General features: G+C 54.2%; 1 protein-coding gene across 1 annotated transcript in view; it reads left to right on the top strand.

Moving 5' to 3' along the window:
• LOC139240192 (semaphorin-6C-like) overlaps positions 1–19036 on the top strand; it is an 83778-nt gene that overhangs the window by 56433 nt on the left and 8309 nt on the right. Inside the window, exons 10-15 of the mRNA XM_070868628.1 lie at positions 2293–2510; positions 3501–3632; positions 6370–6525; positions 11576–11749; positions 14607–14744; positions 16132–16209. Coding sequence (XP_070724729.1) covers positions 2293–2510; positions 3501–3632; positions 6370–6525; positions 11576–11749; positions 14607–14744; positions 16132–16209 — 896 coding nt within the window. The remainder of the gene's footprint in view (positions 1–2292; positions 2511–3500; positions 3633–6369; positions 6526–11575; positions 11750–14606; positions 14745–16131; positions 16210–19036) is intronic.

Raw genomic sequence — 19036 nt, 5'->3', positions numbered from 1 at the left:
GGATTTTTACATCCACCCGAGAGGGCAGACGGGGCCTCGGTTTAACGTCTCATCCGAAAGACAGCACCTCCGACAGTGCGGCGCTCCCTCAGTACCGCCCCTCCGACAGTGCGGCGCTCCCTCAGTACCGCCCCTCCGACAGTGCGGCGCTCCCTCAGTACCGCCCCTCCGACAGTGCGGCACTCCCTCAGTACCGCCCCTCCGACAGTGCGGCGCTCCCTCAGTACCGCCCCTCCGACAGTGCGGCACTCCCTCAGTACTGCCCCTCCGACAGTGCGGCGCTCCCTCAGTACTGGCACCGTCAGCTTAGATTTTTGTGCTCAAATCTTCAGAATGGGGCTCGAAGCCACAAACTTGTAAGGTGAGAGAGAGAGTACTACCCCCCAGGCCCCAGTCTGACCTTCCCCTCCTGTGCTTGTTGATCACCCCTTGCAACAACTTACATTTATATAGCGCCTTTAACGTAGTAAAACTTCCCCAGGTGCTTGACAGGAGCGATTATCAAACAGAATTTGGCACCGAGCCCGATAAGGAGATACGAGGCCAGGTGACCAAACAAATTGGTCAAAGAGGTCATTTTTAAGAAACGTCTTGAAGGAGGAGAGAGAGGTGGAGAGGTTTACGGAGGGAGTTCCAGAGCTTGGGGCCCAGGCAGCTGAAGGCACGGCCACCGATGGTGGAGCGATTATAATCAGGGATGGTCAGGAGGGCAGAATTAGAGGAGCGCAGAGATCCCGGGGGGCTGTGGGGCTGGAAGGGGTTACAGAGATATGGAGGGGTGTAGGGGCTGGAGGAGGTTACAGAGATAGGGAGGGGTTGTGGGGGCTGGAGGAGGTTACAGAGATAGGGAGGGGTTGTGGGGGCTGGAGGAGGTTACAGAGATAGGGAGGGGTTGTGGGGGCTGGAGGAGGTTACAGAGATAGGGAGGGGTTGTGGGGGTTGGAGGAGGTTACAGAGATAGGGAGGGGTGTCGGGGCCGGAGGAGGTTACAGAGATAGGGAGGGTTGTCGGGGCCGGAGGAGGTTACAGAGATAGGGAGGGGTGTCGGGGCCGGAGGAGGTTACAGAGATAGGGAGGGGTGTCGGGGCCGGAGGAGGTTACAGAGATAGGGAGGGGTGTCGGGGCCGGAGGAGGTTACAGAGATAGGGAGGGGTGTCGGGGCCGGAGGAGGTTACAGAGATAGGGAGGGGTGTCGGGGCCGGAGGAGGTTACAGAGATAGGGAGGGGTGTCGGGGCCGGAGGAGGTTACAGAGATAGGGAGGGTGTAGGGGCTGGAGTAGTTTACAGAGATAGGGAGGGTTGTCGGGGCTGGAGGGGGTTACAGAGATAGGGAGGGGTGTAGGGGCCGGAGGAGGTTACAGAGATAGGGAGGGTTGTCGGGGCCGGAGGAGGTTACAGAGATAGGGAGGGGTGTCGGGGCCGGAGGAGGTTACAGAGATAGGGAGGGGTGTCGGGGCTGGAAGAGGTTACAGAGATAGGTAGGGGTGCAGGGGCTGGAGTAGTTTACAGAGATAGGGAGGGTTGTCGGGGCTGGAGGGGGTTACAGAGATAGGGAGGGGTGTAGGGGCTGGAGGAGGTTACAGAGATAGGAAGGGGCGTAGGGGGCTGGAGGAGGTTACAGAGATAGGGAGGGGCGTAGGGGGCTGGAGGAGGTTCAGAGATAGGGAGGGGTTGTGGGGGCTGGAGGAGGTTACAGAGATAGGGAGGGGTGTAGGGGCTGGAGGAGGTTACAGAGATAGGGAGGGGTGTAGGGGCTGGAGGAGGTTACAGAGATAGGGAGGGGTGTAGGGGCTGGAGGGGGTTACAGAGATAGGGAGGGGCGTAGGCGGCTGAAGGAGGTTCAGAGATAGGGAGGGGTTGTGGGGGCTGGAGGAGGTTACAGAGATAGGGAGGGGTGTAGGGGCTGGAGGGGGTTACAGAGATAGGGAGGGGTGTCGGGCTGGAGGAGGTTACAGAGATAGGGAGGGGTGTAGGGGCTGGAGGAGGTTACAGAGATAGGGAGGGGTGTAGGGCTGGAGGAGGTTACAGAGATAGGGAGGGGTGTAGGGGCTGGAGGAGATTACAAAGCTAGGGAGGGGTGTAGGGGCTGGAGGAGGTTACAGAGATAGGGAGGGGTGTAGGGGCTGGAGGAGGTTACAGAGATAGGGAGCACCCCACACCGGGGCAGGGATGGTAGCTTAGCCGATCGGGCCTGTCCAAGGTTTGGACGGGCGACGGTGGGTGGGGGAAGTATTGCTCCAGCGTGCCCGCTGACCCTCCCGCTAATCCCCTCTCCCAACCCCCCACATACAGGTGGTCTTCTCCCGCGTGGCCCGGGTCTGCAAGAACGACAAGGGTGGCTCTCCCAGGGTGCTGGAGAAGTACTGGACCTCCTTCCTGAAGGCCCGCCTCAACTGCTCCGTGTCCGGCGACTCGTTCTTCTACTTCGACTCGCTGCAGTCGGTGACGGGCGTGGTGAACATCGCTGGGCGTCCAGCCATCATTGCCGTCTTCGCCACCCAGTCCAACAGGTACCTGGGAACGCAGCCGCGCCCCCCCGCCCCCCACCTAGTGGTCCGCTGCGGTATTGCGACTGCTGGGGCCGACGCGATACCGGCGTCACGTGACCCGGTCACTTGACAGGCGCCCGCCGAACCGTCTCGCCCCTGTGCGTTTCCGACCTCGTTGAGCGGGGAACACTACCCGCCCACCGTCTTCAGCCTGAGGCTCATGGGGGTCGCCATCAGATAATTTGGGCAAGGAGGTGCGGTGGAGAAATTGGGCTCCTTTGTACCTCCCGTTAGCATCTCCCGGGGGGGGCGGGGGGGTGGGGTTGGGGGTAACACGTGATGACCCTGCTTTGCGACAGCCAATTTGCGCACAGCAAGTTCCCACAGCAAGATGGGACAGTGTAGAGGGAGCTTTACTCTGTATCTAACCCCCTGTACCTGCCCTGGGAGTGTTTGATGGGACAGTGTAGAGGGAGCTTTACTCTGTATCTAACCCCGTGCTGTACCTGCCCTGGGAGTGTTTGATGGGACAGTGTAGAGGGAGCTTTACTCTGTATCTAACCCCGTGCTGTACCTGCCCTGGGAGTGTTTGATGGGACAGTGTAGAGGGAGCTTTACTCTGTATCTAACCCCCTGTACCTGCCCTGGGAGTGTTTGATGGGACAGTGTAGAGGGAGCTTTACTCTGTATCTAACCCTGTGCTGTACCTGCCCTGGGAGTGTTTGATGGGGACAGTGTAGAGGGAGCTTTACTCTGTATCTAACCCCGTGCTGTACCTGCCCTGGGAGTGTTTGATGGACAGTGTAGAGGGAGCTTTACTCTGTATCTAACCCTGTGCCCTGGGAGTGTTTGATGGGACAGTGTAGAGATGTTGCTGAAGATCTGGGACACAGTTGATGTCCTCTGTACCAACATGGTCCCCTTCACTCAATGGGTTATTAGTCCACCGACAATTGCCGATGACGCAGTAGTTCACGGGTCAATATTAACAATCACATTTCTCTCTCCCAGTATCCCAGGATCAGCCGTTTGCGCCTTCTATTGGGATGACATCCAAAACACATTTGACGGCCGTTTCAAGGAGCAGAGGTCCACGGATGCCACATGGACTGCTGTGCAGGAGGACAGAGTGCCCGCCCCAAGGTACGGTGCCCTTGACCGTGGGCCTGAGGCCAACTGAATGCCAGAGGAACATTCAACAGTCACTGGGTGTGAGAACATCAGAACATAAGATTGGATAGGCTGGGGTTGTTTTCCTTGGAACAGAGGAGGCTGAGGGGAGACCTGATTGAGGTGTATAAAATTATGAGGGGCCTGGATAGAGTGGATAGGATGGACCTGTTTCCCTTGGCAGAGGGGTCAACAAACAGGGGGCATAGATTGAAAGTAATTGTGGGGAGGTTTAGAGGGGATTTGAGGGGAAATGTCTTCACCCAGAGGGTGGTGGGGGTCTGGGGTGGAACTCGCTGCCTGAAAGGGTGGTAGAGGCAGAAACCCTCACCACCTTTAAAAAGTACCTGGATGTGCACTTGAAGTGCTGTAACCTACAGGGCTACGGACCGAGAGCGGGAAAGTGGGATTAGGCTGGGTGGCTCTTGGTCGGCCGGCGCGGACACGATGGGCCGAATGGCCTCCTTCCGTGCAGTAAATATCTGTGATTCTATGACAAGAAATAGGAGCAGGAGTAGGCCATTCGGCCCCTCGAGCCTGCTCCGCCATTTAATACGATCGTGGCTGATCCGATCATGGACTCAGGTCCACTTCCCTGCCCGCCCCCTTATCCCCTTATCGGTTAAGAAACTGTCTATCTCTGTCTTAAATTTATTCAATGTCCCAGCTTCCACAGCTCTCTGAGGCAGCAAATTCCACAGATTTACAACCCTCAGAGAGAAGAAATTCCTCCTCATCTCAGTTTTAAATGGGCGGCCCCTTATTCTAAGATCGTGCCCCCTAGTTCTAGTCTCCCCCATCAGTGGAAACATCCTCTCTGCATCCACCTTGTCGAGCCCCCCTCATAATCCTACACGTTTCGATAAGATCACCTCTCATTCTTCTGAATTCCAATGAGTAGAGGCCCAACCTCCTCAACCTTTCCCCATAAAGCAACCCCCTCATCCCCGGAATCAACCCAGTGAACCTTCTCTGAACTGCCTCCAAAGCAAGTATATCCTTTCATAAATATGGAAACCAAAACTGCACGCAGTACTCCAGGTGTGGCCTCACCAATACCCTGTATAACTGGAGCAAGACTTCGCTGCTTTTATACTCCATCCCCTTCGCAGATTCCACTGGCCTTCCTGATCACTAGCTGCACCTGTATACTGCAGGGAATCGAATACGGCCAGGGTGATCTCCTGGACTAGTGTCGATCGCCTGGATAGGTCGGAGAGGAATTTTCCCAGATTTTCTTCTCCCTAAATTGACCTGGGTTTTTATCTGGTTGTTGCCTCTCCCAGGAAATCCCATGGCTCCGGTTGGGGTGGAGTGTAGAATGTTTCAGTGTAAGGGGTGTCGCAGTTGTGTGAGGCGGACTGGTTGGGCTGGGTGCTCTTTGCCTTTCCGTCATTGTTCATGGGTTTATATGTAACCTTCAGGGCTGCTGACCGAGGGCCGTGTGACTCTTTGTCGGCCGGCGCTGACACGATGGGCCGGAATGGCCTCCTTCTGCGCTGTAAATTTTTATGTTTCTATGTACTTATCCAATTGAGTGCAATATCTCCAAGTTTGTAGATGACACTAAGCTGGGTGGCAGTGTGAGCTGTGAGGAGGATGCTAAGAGGCTGCAGGGTGACTTGGACATGTTAGGTGAGTGGGCAAATACATGGCAGATGCAGTATAATGTGGATAAATGTGAGGTTATCCACTTTGGGGGCAAAAACAGGAAGGCAGAATATTTTCTGAATGGCGACAGATTCGGAAAAGGGGAGGTGCAACGAGACCTGGATGTCATGGTACATCAGTCATTGAAAGCTGACATGCAGGTACAGCAGGCGGTGTAGAAGGCAAATGCCATGTTGGCCTTCATAGTGAGGGGATTTGCGTATAGGAGCAGGGAGGTCTTACTGCAGCTATACAGGGTCTTGGTGAGGCCTCACCTGGAATATTGTGTTCAGTTTTGGTCTCCTAATCTGAGGAAGGACATTCTTGCTTTTGAGGGAGTGCAGCGAAGGTTCACCAGACTGATTCCCGGGATGTCAGGACTGACTTATGAAGAAAGACTGGATCGACTAGGCTTATATTCACTGGAGTTTAGAAGAATGAGAGGGGATCTCATAGAAATATATAAAATTCTGATGGGATTGGACAGGTTAGATGCAGGAAGAATGTTCCCGATGTTGGGGAAGTCCAGAACCAGGGGTCACAGTCTAACGATAAGGGGTAAGTCATTTAGGACCGAGATGAGGAGAGACTTCTTCACTCAGAGAGTGGTGAACCTGTGGAATTCTCTACCACAGAAAGTTGTTGGGGCCAATTCACTAAATATATTCAAAAGGGAGTTAGATGTGGCCCTTACGGCTAAAGGGATCAAGGGGTATGGAGAGAAGGCAGGAATGGGGTACTGAAGTTGCATGATCAGCCATGATCATATTGAATGGTGGTGCAGGCTCGAAGGGCCGAATGGCCTGCTCCTGCACCTATTTTCTATGTTTCTAGATACTTATCCAATTCCCCTTTGAAAGCCACGATTGAGTCTGCCTTCACCACCTTTTCAGGCAGGGCGTTCCCGGATCCTAACCTCTTGCTGCGTAAAAAGGCTTTTCCTGGTTGTATCAGGCGACTGCCAGGATGGGTGGAAGGCCAGCGAGATGGGCCTTGGTCTCCTTGTGTCTGGTACGTGCTATGTGGGACTTACCTGCCTTTTTTCTCCCCCACCTCCCAGGCCCGGATGTTGTGCGGGACTCGGGGCAGCAGAGTCCTACAAGAGCACCAATGAGTTCCCAGACGAGAGCCTCTCCTTCATCAAGTCCCACCCTCTCCTGGACGACACAGTCCCGCTGATCATGGGGAAACCATGGCTGACCCGGACCTCCGTCAGGTAAGTTGGCCAACGGGCAATGGCGAGGTCTGAGGGATCGGGCAAGCCATTGAGTTGTCGAACTGTCCCTTTCCCCTCAAGGGGCTGGGTTCCAGGGGAGAGCAGGGCAGCTCCCGAACCCGTGACCTCTCGGACCTTTGACCACCCTAACCTTTGACCTCCTGAACCTGCGACCTCCCGAACCCACGACATCTACAACCCGTGACCTCCCGGACCCTTCACCACGCTCACATTTGACCTCCTGAACCCGCGACCTCCCGAACCCGTGACCTATACAAACTGTGACCTCCCGGACCCTTGACCACCCGAACCTTTGACCTCCCGAACCCGCGACCTCTACAACCCGTGACCTCCTGGACCCTTCACCATGCTCACATTTGACCTCTTGAACCCGCGACCTCCCGGACCCGTGACCTGTACAAACTGTGACCTCCCGGACCCTTGACCACCCTAACCTTTGACCTCCCGGACCCTTGACCACCCTGACCTTTGACCTCCCGAACCCGCGACCTCCCAACCCCGCAACCTCTACAACCCGCGACCTCCTGGACCCTTGACCATCCTAACCTTTGACCTCCTGAACCTGCGACCTCCAGTACCCGCACTGGACACTGATGGCAAACTCCAGAGATATGCCTACCTTGAGTTGGTAACTCGACACACAGGCCCAGTCAAGCTCGCGTTTGTTGCAATTGAAGGTACCGCACGTTCAGCCAGATGGTTAATGTTTCAAGGACACCCTCAAAGCCTCCCTGATAAAGTGCGAGATCCCCACCGACACCTGGGAGTCCCTGGGCCCAAAGACCAGTCCGCCCTAAGTGGAGGAAGTGCATCCGGGAGGGCGCTGAGCACCTCGAGTCTCGTCGCCGAGAGCGTGCAGAAACCAAGCGCAGGCAACGGAAGGAGCGTGCGGCAAACCAGTCCCACCCTCCCCTTCCCTCAACCACTGTCTGTCCCACCTGTGACAGGGACTGTGGCTCTCGGATTGGACTGTTCAGCCACCTGAGAACTCACTTTTAGAGTGGAGGCAAGTCTTCCTCGATTCCTCGAGGGACTGCCTATGATGATAACTATGGACCAGATAAATAAAGTTTTATTCGATCTTTGAGGAACATTAAAGGTTAGAAACACGTGGGCAAATTGGATAACTAATTTGTTCTTTATAATATTCCTCGTTGCTCCTTAGCCATCCAGAGCCAATCAATCTCTCTCCAGCTCGCACGCCCCCCTTCTCCTCTCTCACATGCCACTTACCCTCTCCTGCCCGAGACCTGGAACGAACCGAGCTTTTGTGACAGAGCGAGAGAGGGGACGAGGTGTGAGTCACAGGCGCTTGACAGCGTTGTGACCACGATAGGGACACAGAGGCGTAATGTACGCACCTGCGCGCGTGCTCACGGGTTTATAGAGCTGTTGCAGGGGCCGCTCCTCAAATTCTGGTTGCACTTCAGTCCCACACTCCTGATCTTTGGGCCACCTGTGCAGAGGGGAGCGGGCAGGTCCGAGGGCCTCCTCGTGAGGCCTGCTCCTGGGCCTGGCCAAGGGGGCCATCGGCCGGCTCAGGCAGCGGGCGGTCGGGGGGGTCGTTCAGCCCGACTGCCGGCCTCTCTTCCGCGGTTACATCCGGGCCAGGGTGTCCCTGGAATTCGGAGCACGCGATGTCCACCAGTACGCTCGCGGCCTTCCACGAGAGGTGGGCGCCAGAGGGACTGGAGTGCATCATCACACACCCCCCCCCGGCAACCAAACTTTAATTTGACCGCTTAAAGTTTCAAAAAGTTTTATTTGTAGGTTCCAGTGCCCCGTTAATAAAGGGGGCGCTTGATTTAAAAGTTTTGCACAAAATAGTTGTAGAGCTGTTGAGTTGGGAGGGGCTCAGCCAGTCATGTGATGTTCAGAAGACTCGGGCTTCGGGCGATGAGGTAGGCAGTTGTGAGCCTGGTGGATGAACCGGTAATGTGTAGTGTGATTGCTAAACCTTTTGCTAATAAACCAACTCGTTCTTAATAGCAATGTGTTGCGACGAGTTCTTAAGCAGAGTCCATCAAGCAAATACATTAGAGTAGGAACAGGAGAAGGCCACTCAGCACTTCAAGCCTGGTCTGTCATTGAATGAGATCACGGGCTGATCTACGATCTAACTCCACCTACCCACCTTTGGCCCATATCCCTTAATACCCTTTGCTTAACAGAAAGGTTCACTCGGTTGATCCCGGGGATGAGGGGGTTGACTTATGAGGAAAGGTTGAGGAGGTTGGGCCTCTACGCATTGGAATTCAGAAGAATGAGGGGTGATCTTATCGAAACGTATCAGATTATGAGGGGGGCTCGACAAGGTGGATACAGAGAGGATGTTTCCACTGAGGGGGGAGACTAGAACTAGGGGACATGGTCTTAGAATAAGGGGCCGCCCATTTAAAACTGAGATGAGGAGGAATTTCTTCTCTCAGAGGGTTGTAAATCTGTGGAATTCGCTGCCTCAGAGAGCTGTGGAAGCCGGGACATTGAATAAATTTAAGACAGAGATAGACAGTTTCTTGAGCGATGGGGAGGATTAAGGGGGCGGGGAAGTGGAGCCGAGTCCATGATCGGATCAGCCACAATCGTATTAAATGGCGGAGAAGGCTCGAGGGGCCGAATGGCCGACTCCTGCTCCTTTTTCTTATGTTTTTATGTTCTCAGCTTCAAAATTAACAATTGACCCAGTGACAATTGCCGTTTGCGGAAGAGATTTGCAAACCTCTGCCACCCTTTGTGTGTCGAAGTGTTTCCTAATCTCACTCCTGAACGGCCTGGCTCTAATTATTGGAGTATGCACCCCTCCCCTCGTCCCAGACTCCCCAACCAGCAGAACTAGCTCCTTTCTATTCCAGCCGATCTGTTCTCATTAATAACCTGAAAACTTCGATCAGATTGCACCTTAAGTTTCTAAATTCCAGGGATACAACGTTAGTTTGTGTGATCTCTCCTCGAACCTTAACCCTTGGAGTCTGGCTGTTATTCTGGTAAACATATAGCTTTAAGAAGTTATATAAAAGGATTAACTTTTACCAGGGCAAGACAGCTTTAAGAAAGCAGCAACTTTAATTGTCTTTAATCAGGAAGGCAGGGATATAGTTGAGTTAGATCGAGAAGCTATGCCCACTGTGTGTGGAGCCTCGGACTAGGGCGTCTAGTCTAAAGATTAGAGCCAGACCTTTCAGGAGTGAGATTAGGAAACACTTCGACACACAAAGGGTGGCAGAGGTTTGCAAATCTCCTGCGCAAACGGCAATCGATGTTGGGTCGATTGTTCATTTTAAATCCGAGATTGATAGCTTTCTGTCAACCAAAGGTATTAAGGGATATGCGCTGTCGGAGGGGCAGTACTGAGGGAGCGCCGCACTGCGCTGTCGGAGGGGCAGTACTGAGGGAGCGCCGCACTGCGCTGTCGGAGGGGCAGTGCTGAGGGAGCGCCGTACTGCGCTGTCGGAGGGGCGGTACTGAGGGAGCGCCGCACTGCGCTGTCAGAGGGGCAGTGCTGAGGGAGCGCCGTACTGCGCTGTCGGAGGGGCGGTGCTGAGGGAGCGCCGCACTGCGCTGTCGGAGGGGCAGTACTGAGGGAGCACCGCATTGTCGGAGGGCCAGTACTGAGGGAGCGCCGCGCTGTCAGAGGGGCAGTACTGAGGGAGCACCGCACTGTCGGAGGGGCAGTACTGAGGGAGCGCCGCCCTGTCGGAGGGGCGGTGCTGAGGGAGCGCCGCACTGTCGGAGGGGCGGTACTGAGGGAGCACCGCACTGTCGGAGGGGCGGTACTGAGGGAGCACCGCATTGTCGGAGGGCCAGTACTGAGGGAGCGCCGCGCTGTCAGAGGGGCAGTACTGAGGGAGCGCCGCACTGTCGGAGGGGCGGTACTGAGGGAGCGCCGCACTGTCGGAGGGGCGGTACTGAGGGAGTGCCGCACTGTCGGAGGGGCGGTACCGAGGGAGTGCCGCACTGTCGGAGGGGCGGTACTGAGGGAGCGCCGCACTGTCGGAGGGGCAGTACTGAGGGAGTGCCGCACTGTCGGAGGGGCGGTACTGAGGGAGCGCCGCACTGTCGGAGGGGCGGTACTGAGGGAGCGCCGCACTGTCGGAGGGGCGGTACTGAGGGAGTGCCGTACTGTCGGAGGGGCAGTGTTGAGGGAGCCCCGCACTGTCGGAGGGGCAGTGTTGAGGGTGTCTTTTTCTTAGGCAGCCCCCCGGGGTCGAGGAAGACTTGCTCCCACCAGTTCTCAGGTGACTGATGAGCCCGATGCGGGACCCACAGTCTCTGTCACAGGTGGGACAGACAGTGGTTGAGGGAAGGGGAGGGTGGGACTGGTTTGCCGCACGCTCCTTCCGCTGCCTGCGCTTGGTTTCTGCACGCTCTCGGCGACGAGACTCGAGGTGCTCAGCGCCCTCCCGGATGCACTTCCTCCACTTGGGGCGGACTGGTCTTTGGGCCCAGGGACTCCCAGGTGTCGGTGGGGATGTTGCACTTTATCAGGGGAGGCTTTGAGGGTGGTCCCTTGTAACGTTTCCTCTGCCCACCTTTGGCTCGTTTGCCGTGAAGGAGTTCCGAGTAGAGCGCTCGCTTTAGGAGTCTCGTGTCTGGGGCGTGTGGACAATGTGGCCCTGCCCAGCGGAGCTGGTCGAGTGTGGTCAGTACTTCGATGCTGGGGATGTTGGCCTGGTCGAGGACGCTAATGTTGGTGTGTCTGTCCTCCCAGGGGATTTGCAGGATCTTGCGGAGATATCGTTGGTGGTATTTCTCCAGCGACTTGAGGTGTCTACTGTACATGGTCCATGTCTCTGAGCCATACAGGAGGGCGGGTATCGCTACAGCCCTGTAGACCATGAGCCTGGTGGCGGATTTGAGGGCCTGGTCTTCAAACACTCTCTTCCTCAGGTGGCCGAAAGCTGCACTGGTGCACTGGAGCACTTAAGGACACAACTGGCAAGGTTGATTAGTCTTCGCTCGTGGGCCTCATTGGCGATTGGGTGTTGGGGCCGGGCTTCGACTTACTAACCCTTGAACTTTGACCCCACAGGTCCAGGCTGACCCAGATCGCCGTGGACACCTTGGCCGGCCCGCACCAGAACTACACGGTCCTCTTCGTTGGCTCGGAGGAAGGGTCGCTGCTGAAGATACTGCCAAGGATCCACCAAGACGCTCCGACGGACAGTGTCCTACTGGAGGAGATGGACATCTACAACCCAGCCAGGTGAGGAATGGAGAGGAGGCAGAGTTTAAAAGCTTGGTGGGACAATAAGAACATTAGAAATAGGAGCAGGAGTCGGCCATTCGGCCCCTCGAGCCTGCTCCGCCATTTAATAAGATCACAACTGATCCGGCCTGAGTGTTCGAAGACCAGGCCCTCAAATCTACCACCAAGCTCATGGTCTACAGGGCTGTAGTGATACCTGCACTCCTGTATGGCTCAGAGACATGGACCATGTACAGTAGACACCTCAAGTCGCTGGAGAAATACCACCAACGATGTCTCCGCAAGATCCTGCAAATCCCCCTGGGAGGACAGACGCACCAACGTTAGCGTCCTCGACCAGGCCAACATCCCCAGCATCGAAGCACTGACCACACACTCGACCAGCTCCGCTGGGCAGGGCCACATTGTCCGCATGTCCCCCAGACACGAGACTCCCAAAGCGAGCGCTCTACTCGGAACTCCTTCACGGGCAAACGAGCCAAAGGTGGGCAGAGGAAACGTTACAAGGGACCACCCTCAAAGCCTCCCTGATAAAGTGCAACATCCCCTCCGACACCTGGGAGTCCCTGGCCAAAGACCAGTCCGCCCTAAGTGGAGGAAGTGCATCCGGGGGAGGGCGCTGAGCACCTCGAGTCTCGTCGCCGAGAGCGTGCAGAAACCAAGCGCAGGCAGCGGAAGGAGCGTGCGGAAAACCAGTCCCACCCTCCCCTTCCCTCAACCACTGTCTGTCCCACCTGTGACAGGGACTGTGGCTCTCGTATTGGACTGTTCAGCCACCTAAGGACTCGTGTTAAGAGTGGAAGCAAGTCTTCCCCAATTCCGAGGGACTGTCTATGATGATGATGGGCTGATCCGATCATGGACTCAGCTCCACTTCCCCGCCCGCTCCCCATAACCCTTCACTCCCTTATCGCACAAAAATCTGTCTATCTCCACCTTAAATATATTCAATGTCCCAGCCTCCACAGCTCTCTGAGGCAGCGAATTCCACAGATTTACAACCCTCTGAGAGAAGAAATTCTTCCTCATCTCAGTTTTAAATGGGCGGCCCCTTATTCTAAGACCATGCCCCCTAGTTCTAGTCTCCCCCATCAGTGGAAACATCCTCTCTGCATCCACCTTGTTAAGCCCCCTCATAATCTGATACGTTTCGATAAGATCACCTCTCATTCTTCTGAATTCCAATGAGTAGAGGCCCAACCTCCTCAACCTTTCCTCATAAGTCAACCCCCTCATCTCCGGAATCAACCGAGTGAACCTTTTCTGAAACTGCCTCCAAAGCGAGTGTATCTCTCCTGTGAGGAGAACACAAAGTCTCTGCAAAGGGATATTGAGAGACTCAGTGAGTGGGCAGTCGAGTGGCAGGTGGCGTTTAACCCGGGGAAAATGTCAGGTTATTCACTTTGGTCGGCGGAATAGAAAAACAGAATGTTTTTTAAATGGTGAGAGTCTTTGAAATGTTGGGGTTCAGAGAAATTTGGGGATCCTCGCTCGAGCAACCCGCAAAGTTACTCTGCAGGTACAGCAAGCAAAAAGAAAAGCACATGGCATGTTATCCTTTATAGCAGGGGGGTTGGAGTCAAAGAATAAGGAATTCCTGCTACAACTGTACAGGGCCTTGGTGAGACCACACCTGGAGTATTGTGAGCAGTTTGGGTCTCCTTACCTAAGGAAGGATATACTTGCCATAGAGGGAGTGCAGCGAAGGTTCACCAGACTGATTCCTGGGATGGCAAGACTGTCGTACGAGGAGAGATTGGGTCGACTGGGCCTGTATTCACTGGAGTTTAGAAGAATGGGAGGTGATCTCATTGAAACGCTCACAATTCTTACAGGGCTCAATGGGGTAGATGCAGGGAGGGTGTTTCCCCCCCGGGCTGGGGAGTCTAGAACCAGGGGTCACACAGTCTCAGGATAAGGGCTCGGCCATTGAGGACTGAGATGAGGAGGAATTTCTTCACTTTCAGGGGGGTGAATCTTTGGGATTCTCTGCCCCAGAGAGCTGTGGCGGGTCAGTCATTGAGTATATTCAAGGCCGAGATCGATAGATTTTTGGATGTTAAGGGAATCGAGGGATTGGGCGGGAAAGTGGAGTTGAGGTAGAAGATCAGCCGTGATCATATTAAATGGCGGAGCAGGCTCGAGGGGCCGAATGGCCGACTCCTGCTTCTATTTTCTATGTTTCTATGTAGTCAGACCCCCAAACTCTCCCATAGCCAAACCCCCAAACTCTCCCCTAGTCAGATCCCCAAACTCTCCCCTAGTCAAACCCCCCAAACTCTCCCCTAGTCAGACCCCCAAACTCTCCCATAGCCAAACCCCCAAACTCTCCCCTAGTCAGATCCCCAAACTCTCCCCTAGTCAAACCCCCAAACTCTCCCCTAGTCAAACCCCCAAACTCTCCCCTAGCCAAACCCCAAACTCTCCCATAGCCAAACCCCCAAACTCTCCCCTAGTCAAACCCCCAAACTCTCCCCTAGCCAAACCCCAAACTCTCCCATAGCCAAACCCCAAACTCTCCCCTAGCCAAACCCCAAACTCTCCCATAGCCAAACCCCCAAACTCTCCCCTAGTCAAACCCCCAAACTCTCCCCTAGTCAAACACCCCAAACTCTCCCATAGCTAAACCCCCAAACTCTCCCCTAGCCAAACCCCCAAACTCTCCCATAGCCAAACCCCCAAACTCTCCCCTAGCCAAACCCCCAAACTCTCCCATAGCCAAACACCCAAACTCTCCCCATGTCAAACACCCAAACTCTCCCCGGGTCAAACACCCAAACTGTCCCCTAGCCAAACCCCAAACTCTCCCGAGGTGAGCGCTCATTCAGCTTTTGTGTCTCTTCCACCTATCCAGGTGTAACCTCAAAGGTGAAGACAGGAGGATTGTGGGCTTGGAACTGGACAAGGACCATCACGCCCTGTTTGTAGGATTCCCGGGCTGCGTTATTCGGGTACCTCTGAGCCGCTGTGAGAGTTACGGCAAGTGCAAGCAGTAAGTGTCAGATCTTTCCTCCTCCTGTCTTTCCCAATCCAGCAAACCAAAACCACCTTTCTTTTCCCATAGTCAGAGAACTTGTGCTTCACAACGTGCTCTGGTTTTATGCTCTTCAATCACCGAATAACTAGTCTGCCACCTTACAGTCGACACCTAGTAGGCTGTGGCTCAGTGAGTAGCACCCTCTCCCTCCGCCTCTGAGTCAGAAGGTCATGAGTTCGAGTCCCACTCCAGAGACTTGAGCACATAATCCAGACTGACGCTTCCAGTGCCAGTACTGAGGGAGCGCCGCACTGCGCAGTCGGAGGGGCGGTACTGAGGGAGCGCCGCACTGTCGGAGGGGCAGTACTGAGGGAGCGCATTATTGCGTTGTCGGAGGGGCGATACTGAGGGAGCGCCGTACTGCGCTGTCGGAGGGGCGATACTGAGGGAGCGCCGCACTGCGCTGTCGGAGGGGCGGTACTGAGGGAGCGCCGCACTGCGCTGTCGGAGGGGCGGTACTGAGGGAGCGCCGTACTGCGCTGTCGGAGGGGCAGTACTGAGGGAGCGTCGTACTGCGCTGTCGGAGGGGCGGTACTGAGGGAGCGCCGTACTGTCGGAGGGGCAGTACTGAGGGAGCGCCGTACTGCGCTGTCGGAGGGGCGGTACTGAGGGAGCGCCGTACTGTCGGAGGGGCGGTACTAAGGGAGCGCCGTACTGTCGGAAGGGCGATACTGAGGGAGCGCCGTACTACGCTGTCGGAGGGGCAGTGCTGAGGGAACACCGCACTGTCAGAGGGGGAGTGCTGCACTGTCGGAGGGGCGGTACTGAGGGAGTGCCGTACTGTGCTGTCGGAGGGGCAGTACTGAGGGAGCGCCGTTGTGTCGGAGGGGCAGTACTAAGGGAGCGCCGTACTGTCGGAGGGGCAGTACTGAGGGAGCGCCGCACTGTCGGAGGGGCAGTACTGAGGGAGCGCCGCACTGTCGGAGGGGCGGTACTGAGGGAGCGCCGCACTGTCGGAGGTGCCATATTTCGGATGAGACATTAAACCGAGGCCCCGTCTGCCCTCTCGGGTGGATGTAAAAGATCCCGGGGCCACTATTGGAAGAAGAGCAGGGGGAGTTCTCCCCGATGTCCTGGGCCCAATATTTATCGCTCAACCAACATCACTAAAACAGACGATCCGGGTCATTATCACATTGCTGTGTGTGGGAGCTTGCTGTGCGCAAATTGAGCTGCCGCGTTTCCCACAATACAGCACCGCTGTGTCTTTGGGATGTGTGTGGGGGAGAGGGTGTTTGTGTTTTGAATATCTCCATAAGCACCTGACACGTTTGACGTTCGTGTTGCGGGACCCTGAGGACTAGATGTTGCCTGGAACTAAACAGGAGTTCTTTTCTTTCAGGGCGTGTATTGCCTCCCGGGATCCGTACTGTGGTTGGCTGAAGTCTGGCCACTGTGGTACTCTGCACCCTGGTACCAGGTCAGTAAAACCCTCCCGTGGTCAAGCCCACTGTTGTAATAGAGCTGCCCCTATTGGCCTTCTGCTCCTAAAGGTTGAGGAGGTTGGGCCTCTACTCATTGGAATTCAGAAGAATGAGAGGTGATCTTATCGAAACGTATCAGATTATGAGGGGGCTCGACAAGGTGGATGCAGAGAGGATGTTTCCACTGATGGGGGGAGACTAGAACTAGGGGGCGTGATCTTAGAATAAGGGGCCGCCCATTTAAAACTGAGATGAGGAGGAATTTCTTCTCTCAGAGGGTTGTAAATCTGTGGAATTCGCTGCCTCAGAGAGCTGTGGAAGCCGGGACATTGAATAAATTTAAGACAGAAATAGACAGTTTCTTAACCGATAAGGGGATAAGGGGGCGGGCAGGGAAGTGGAGCTGAGTCCATGATCGGATCAGCCATGATCGTATTAAATGGCGGAGCAGGCTCGAGGGGCCGAATGGCCGACTCCTGCTCCTATTTCTTATGTAGGATTCTTTCCTACGGGTTTTCGAACATCAAGATTTACAAGAACACTGAGATTTTCCAATACATTGGACTTCGATAAAAAGATTAAAAATGACTAAGTTCCGAGTGCAACACAGATTTAAAATCAAAAAACCAAAACTACAAATCCTCTAGCTTACCAATTGTAGATTCAAACTTCTCAACATCTTTGCCTCAATTCGCCCAGGTATGTACAATTAAAACAACCTTAAACTTCATAGAAACACAGAAAATAGGTGCAGGAGCAGGCCATTCGGCCCTTCGAGCCTGCACCACCATTCAATATGATCATGGCTGATCATGCAACTTCAGTACCCCATTCCTGCTTTCTCTCCACACCCCTTGATCCCTTTAGCCGTAAGGGCCACATCTAACTCCCTTTTGAATATATCCAAAATGGTCTCAACAACTTTCTGTGGTAGAGAATTCCACAGGTTCACAATTCTCTGAGTGAAGAAGTTTCTCCTCATCTCAGTCCTAAATGGCTTACCCCTTATCCTTAGACTGTGACCCCTGGTTCTGGACTTCCCCAACATCGGGAACATTCTTCCTGTATCTAACCTGTCCAATCCCGTCAGCATTTTATATGTTTCTATGAGATCCCCTCTCATTCTTCTAAATTCCAGTGAATATAAGCCCAGTCAATCCAATCTTTCTTCATATGTCAGTCCTGCCATCCCGGGAATCAGTCTGGTGAACCTTCGCTGCACTCCCTCAATAGCAAGAATGTCCTTCCTCAGATTAGGAGACCAAAACTGAACACAATATTCCAGGTGTGGCCTCACCAAGGCCCTGTACAACTGCAGTAAGACCTCCCTGCTCCTATACTCAAATCCCCTCACTTTGAAGGCCAACATACCATTTGCTTTCTTAACCGCCTGCTGTACCTGCATGCAAACTTTCAATGACTGATGAACCATGACACCCAGGTCTCGTTGCACCTCCCCTTTTACTAATCTGTCACCATTCAGATAATCTGCCTTCCTGTTTTTGCCCCCAAAATGGATAACCTCACATTTATCCACATTATACTGCATCTGCCATGCATTTGCCCACTCACCTAACCTGTCCAAGTCACCCTGCAGCCTCTTAGCATCCTCCTCACAGCTCACACCGCCACCCAGCCTAGTGTCATCTGCAAACTTGGAGATGTTACATTCAATTCCTTCGTCCAAATCATTAAAATATATATTGTAAATAGATCCTTTAATGATCTCTCATAACTCGACTTAAAGTAGACGGAATGCGCAGTTGTTAGAGGGGTTTTCTGCGCTTTCAGGGCTAGAAACGTTAGGCGGTGAGAGATACGGTGTAGAGTTTGAGCGTGTTCAGAACTGTACAGAGAAATCAGAAAATATAAAAAGGCTGTGAGACACATCGCAGTGTATATGCTCCTCCGTTAACCGGTCATGCACAACGCCTCTCGCAATGTATATATCCAACTGTTTACAGCTATCCTATGGCTGATCAGATCAATGGGTTCAGGAAAACCCTTTCAGTGTATCTGGCTGGATGTCCTGGCTCAGAAGAAAGACTCCCTTTGTCTCTTGGGTTTTATAACTGTCATGTCTCTCACATTACTGTACATAACTGTATCTTACCATGCTACACATGGCTGTAACTGGATATGACCTGTAACAATAAGCAGACCTTACCACCAGGGGTACACTTGCAGGAGACACTCCATACCTGTCCCACTGAGGTATATAAAGGGAGGTGTCAGGCAAGTGCAGCACTGGAGAGCTGGAATTAAAGGTGCAGGTCCTGAGTGACCTTGATTTCAGCGTGTGTCTTGTGTAAGTCAGTACATTAGAGTCAGGACTTAACAATAACACCTCAAACAAACTGATCCCGGTTAACGACTAAATGTCCAGATATGTTTGGCCAGAAATAACTTGACCATTTCGCTGATTGGCCACCTCGAATGTCCTTCGAAATGCCCCTTCTTGTTTTGATGCCTCCTCCTGTTTGAATTCAAAGAGCCTTTGGCGACCTGAGGAAGAGAGTGTTTGAAGACCAGGCCCTCAAATCCGCCACCTAGCTCATGGTCTACAGGGCTGTAGTGATACCTGCACTCCTGTATGGCTCAGAGACATGGACCATGTACAGTAGACACCTCAAGTCGCTGGAGAAATACCACCCAACGATGTCACCGCAAGATCCTGCAAATCCCCTGGGAGGACAGACGCACCAACGTTAGCGTCCTCGACCAGGCCAACATCCCCAGCATCGAAGCACTGACCACACTCGACCAGCTCCGCTGGGCAGGGCCACATTGTCCGCATGCCCCCCAGACACGAGACTCCCAAAG

The sequence above is a fragment of the Pristiophorus japonicus genome, chromosome 30 (assembly GCF_044704955.1).
Source record: "Pristiophorus japonicus isolate sPriJap1 chromosome 30, sPriJap1.hap1, whole genome shotgun sequence".
In the NCBI taxonomy this organism is placed as follows: Eukaryota; Metazoa; Chordata; class Chondrichthyes; family Pristiophoridae; genus Pristiophorus; species Pristiophorus japonicus.
Note: the sequence above shows the minus strand (reverse complement) of the source record. Positions and strands in the feature narration are given on the sequence as shown.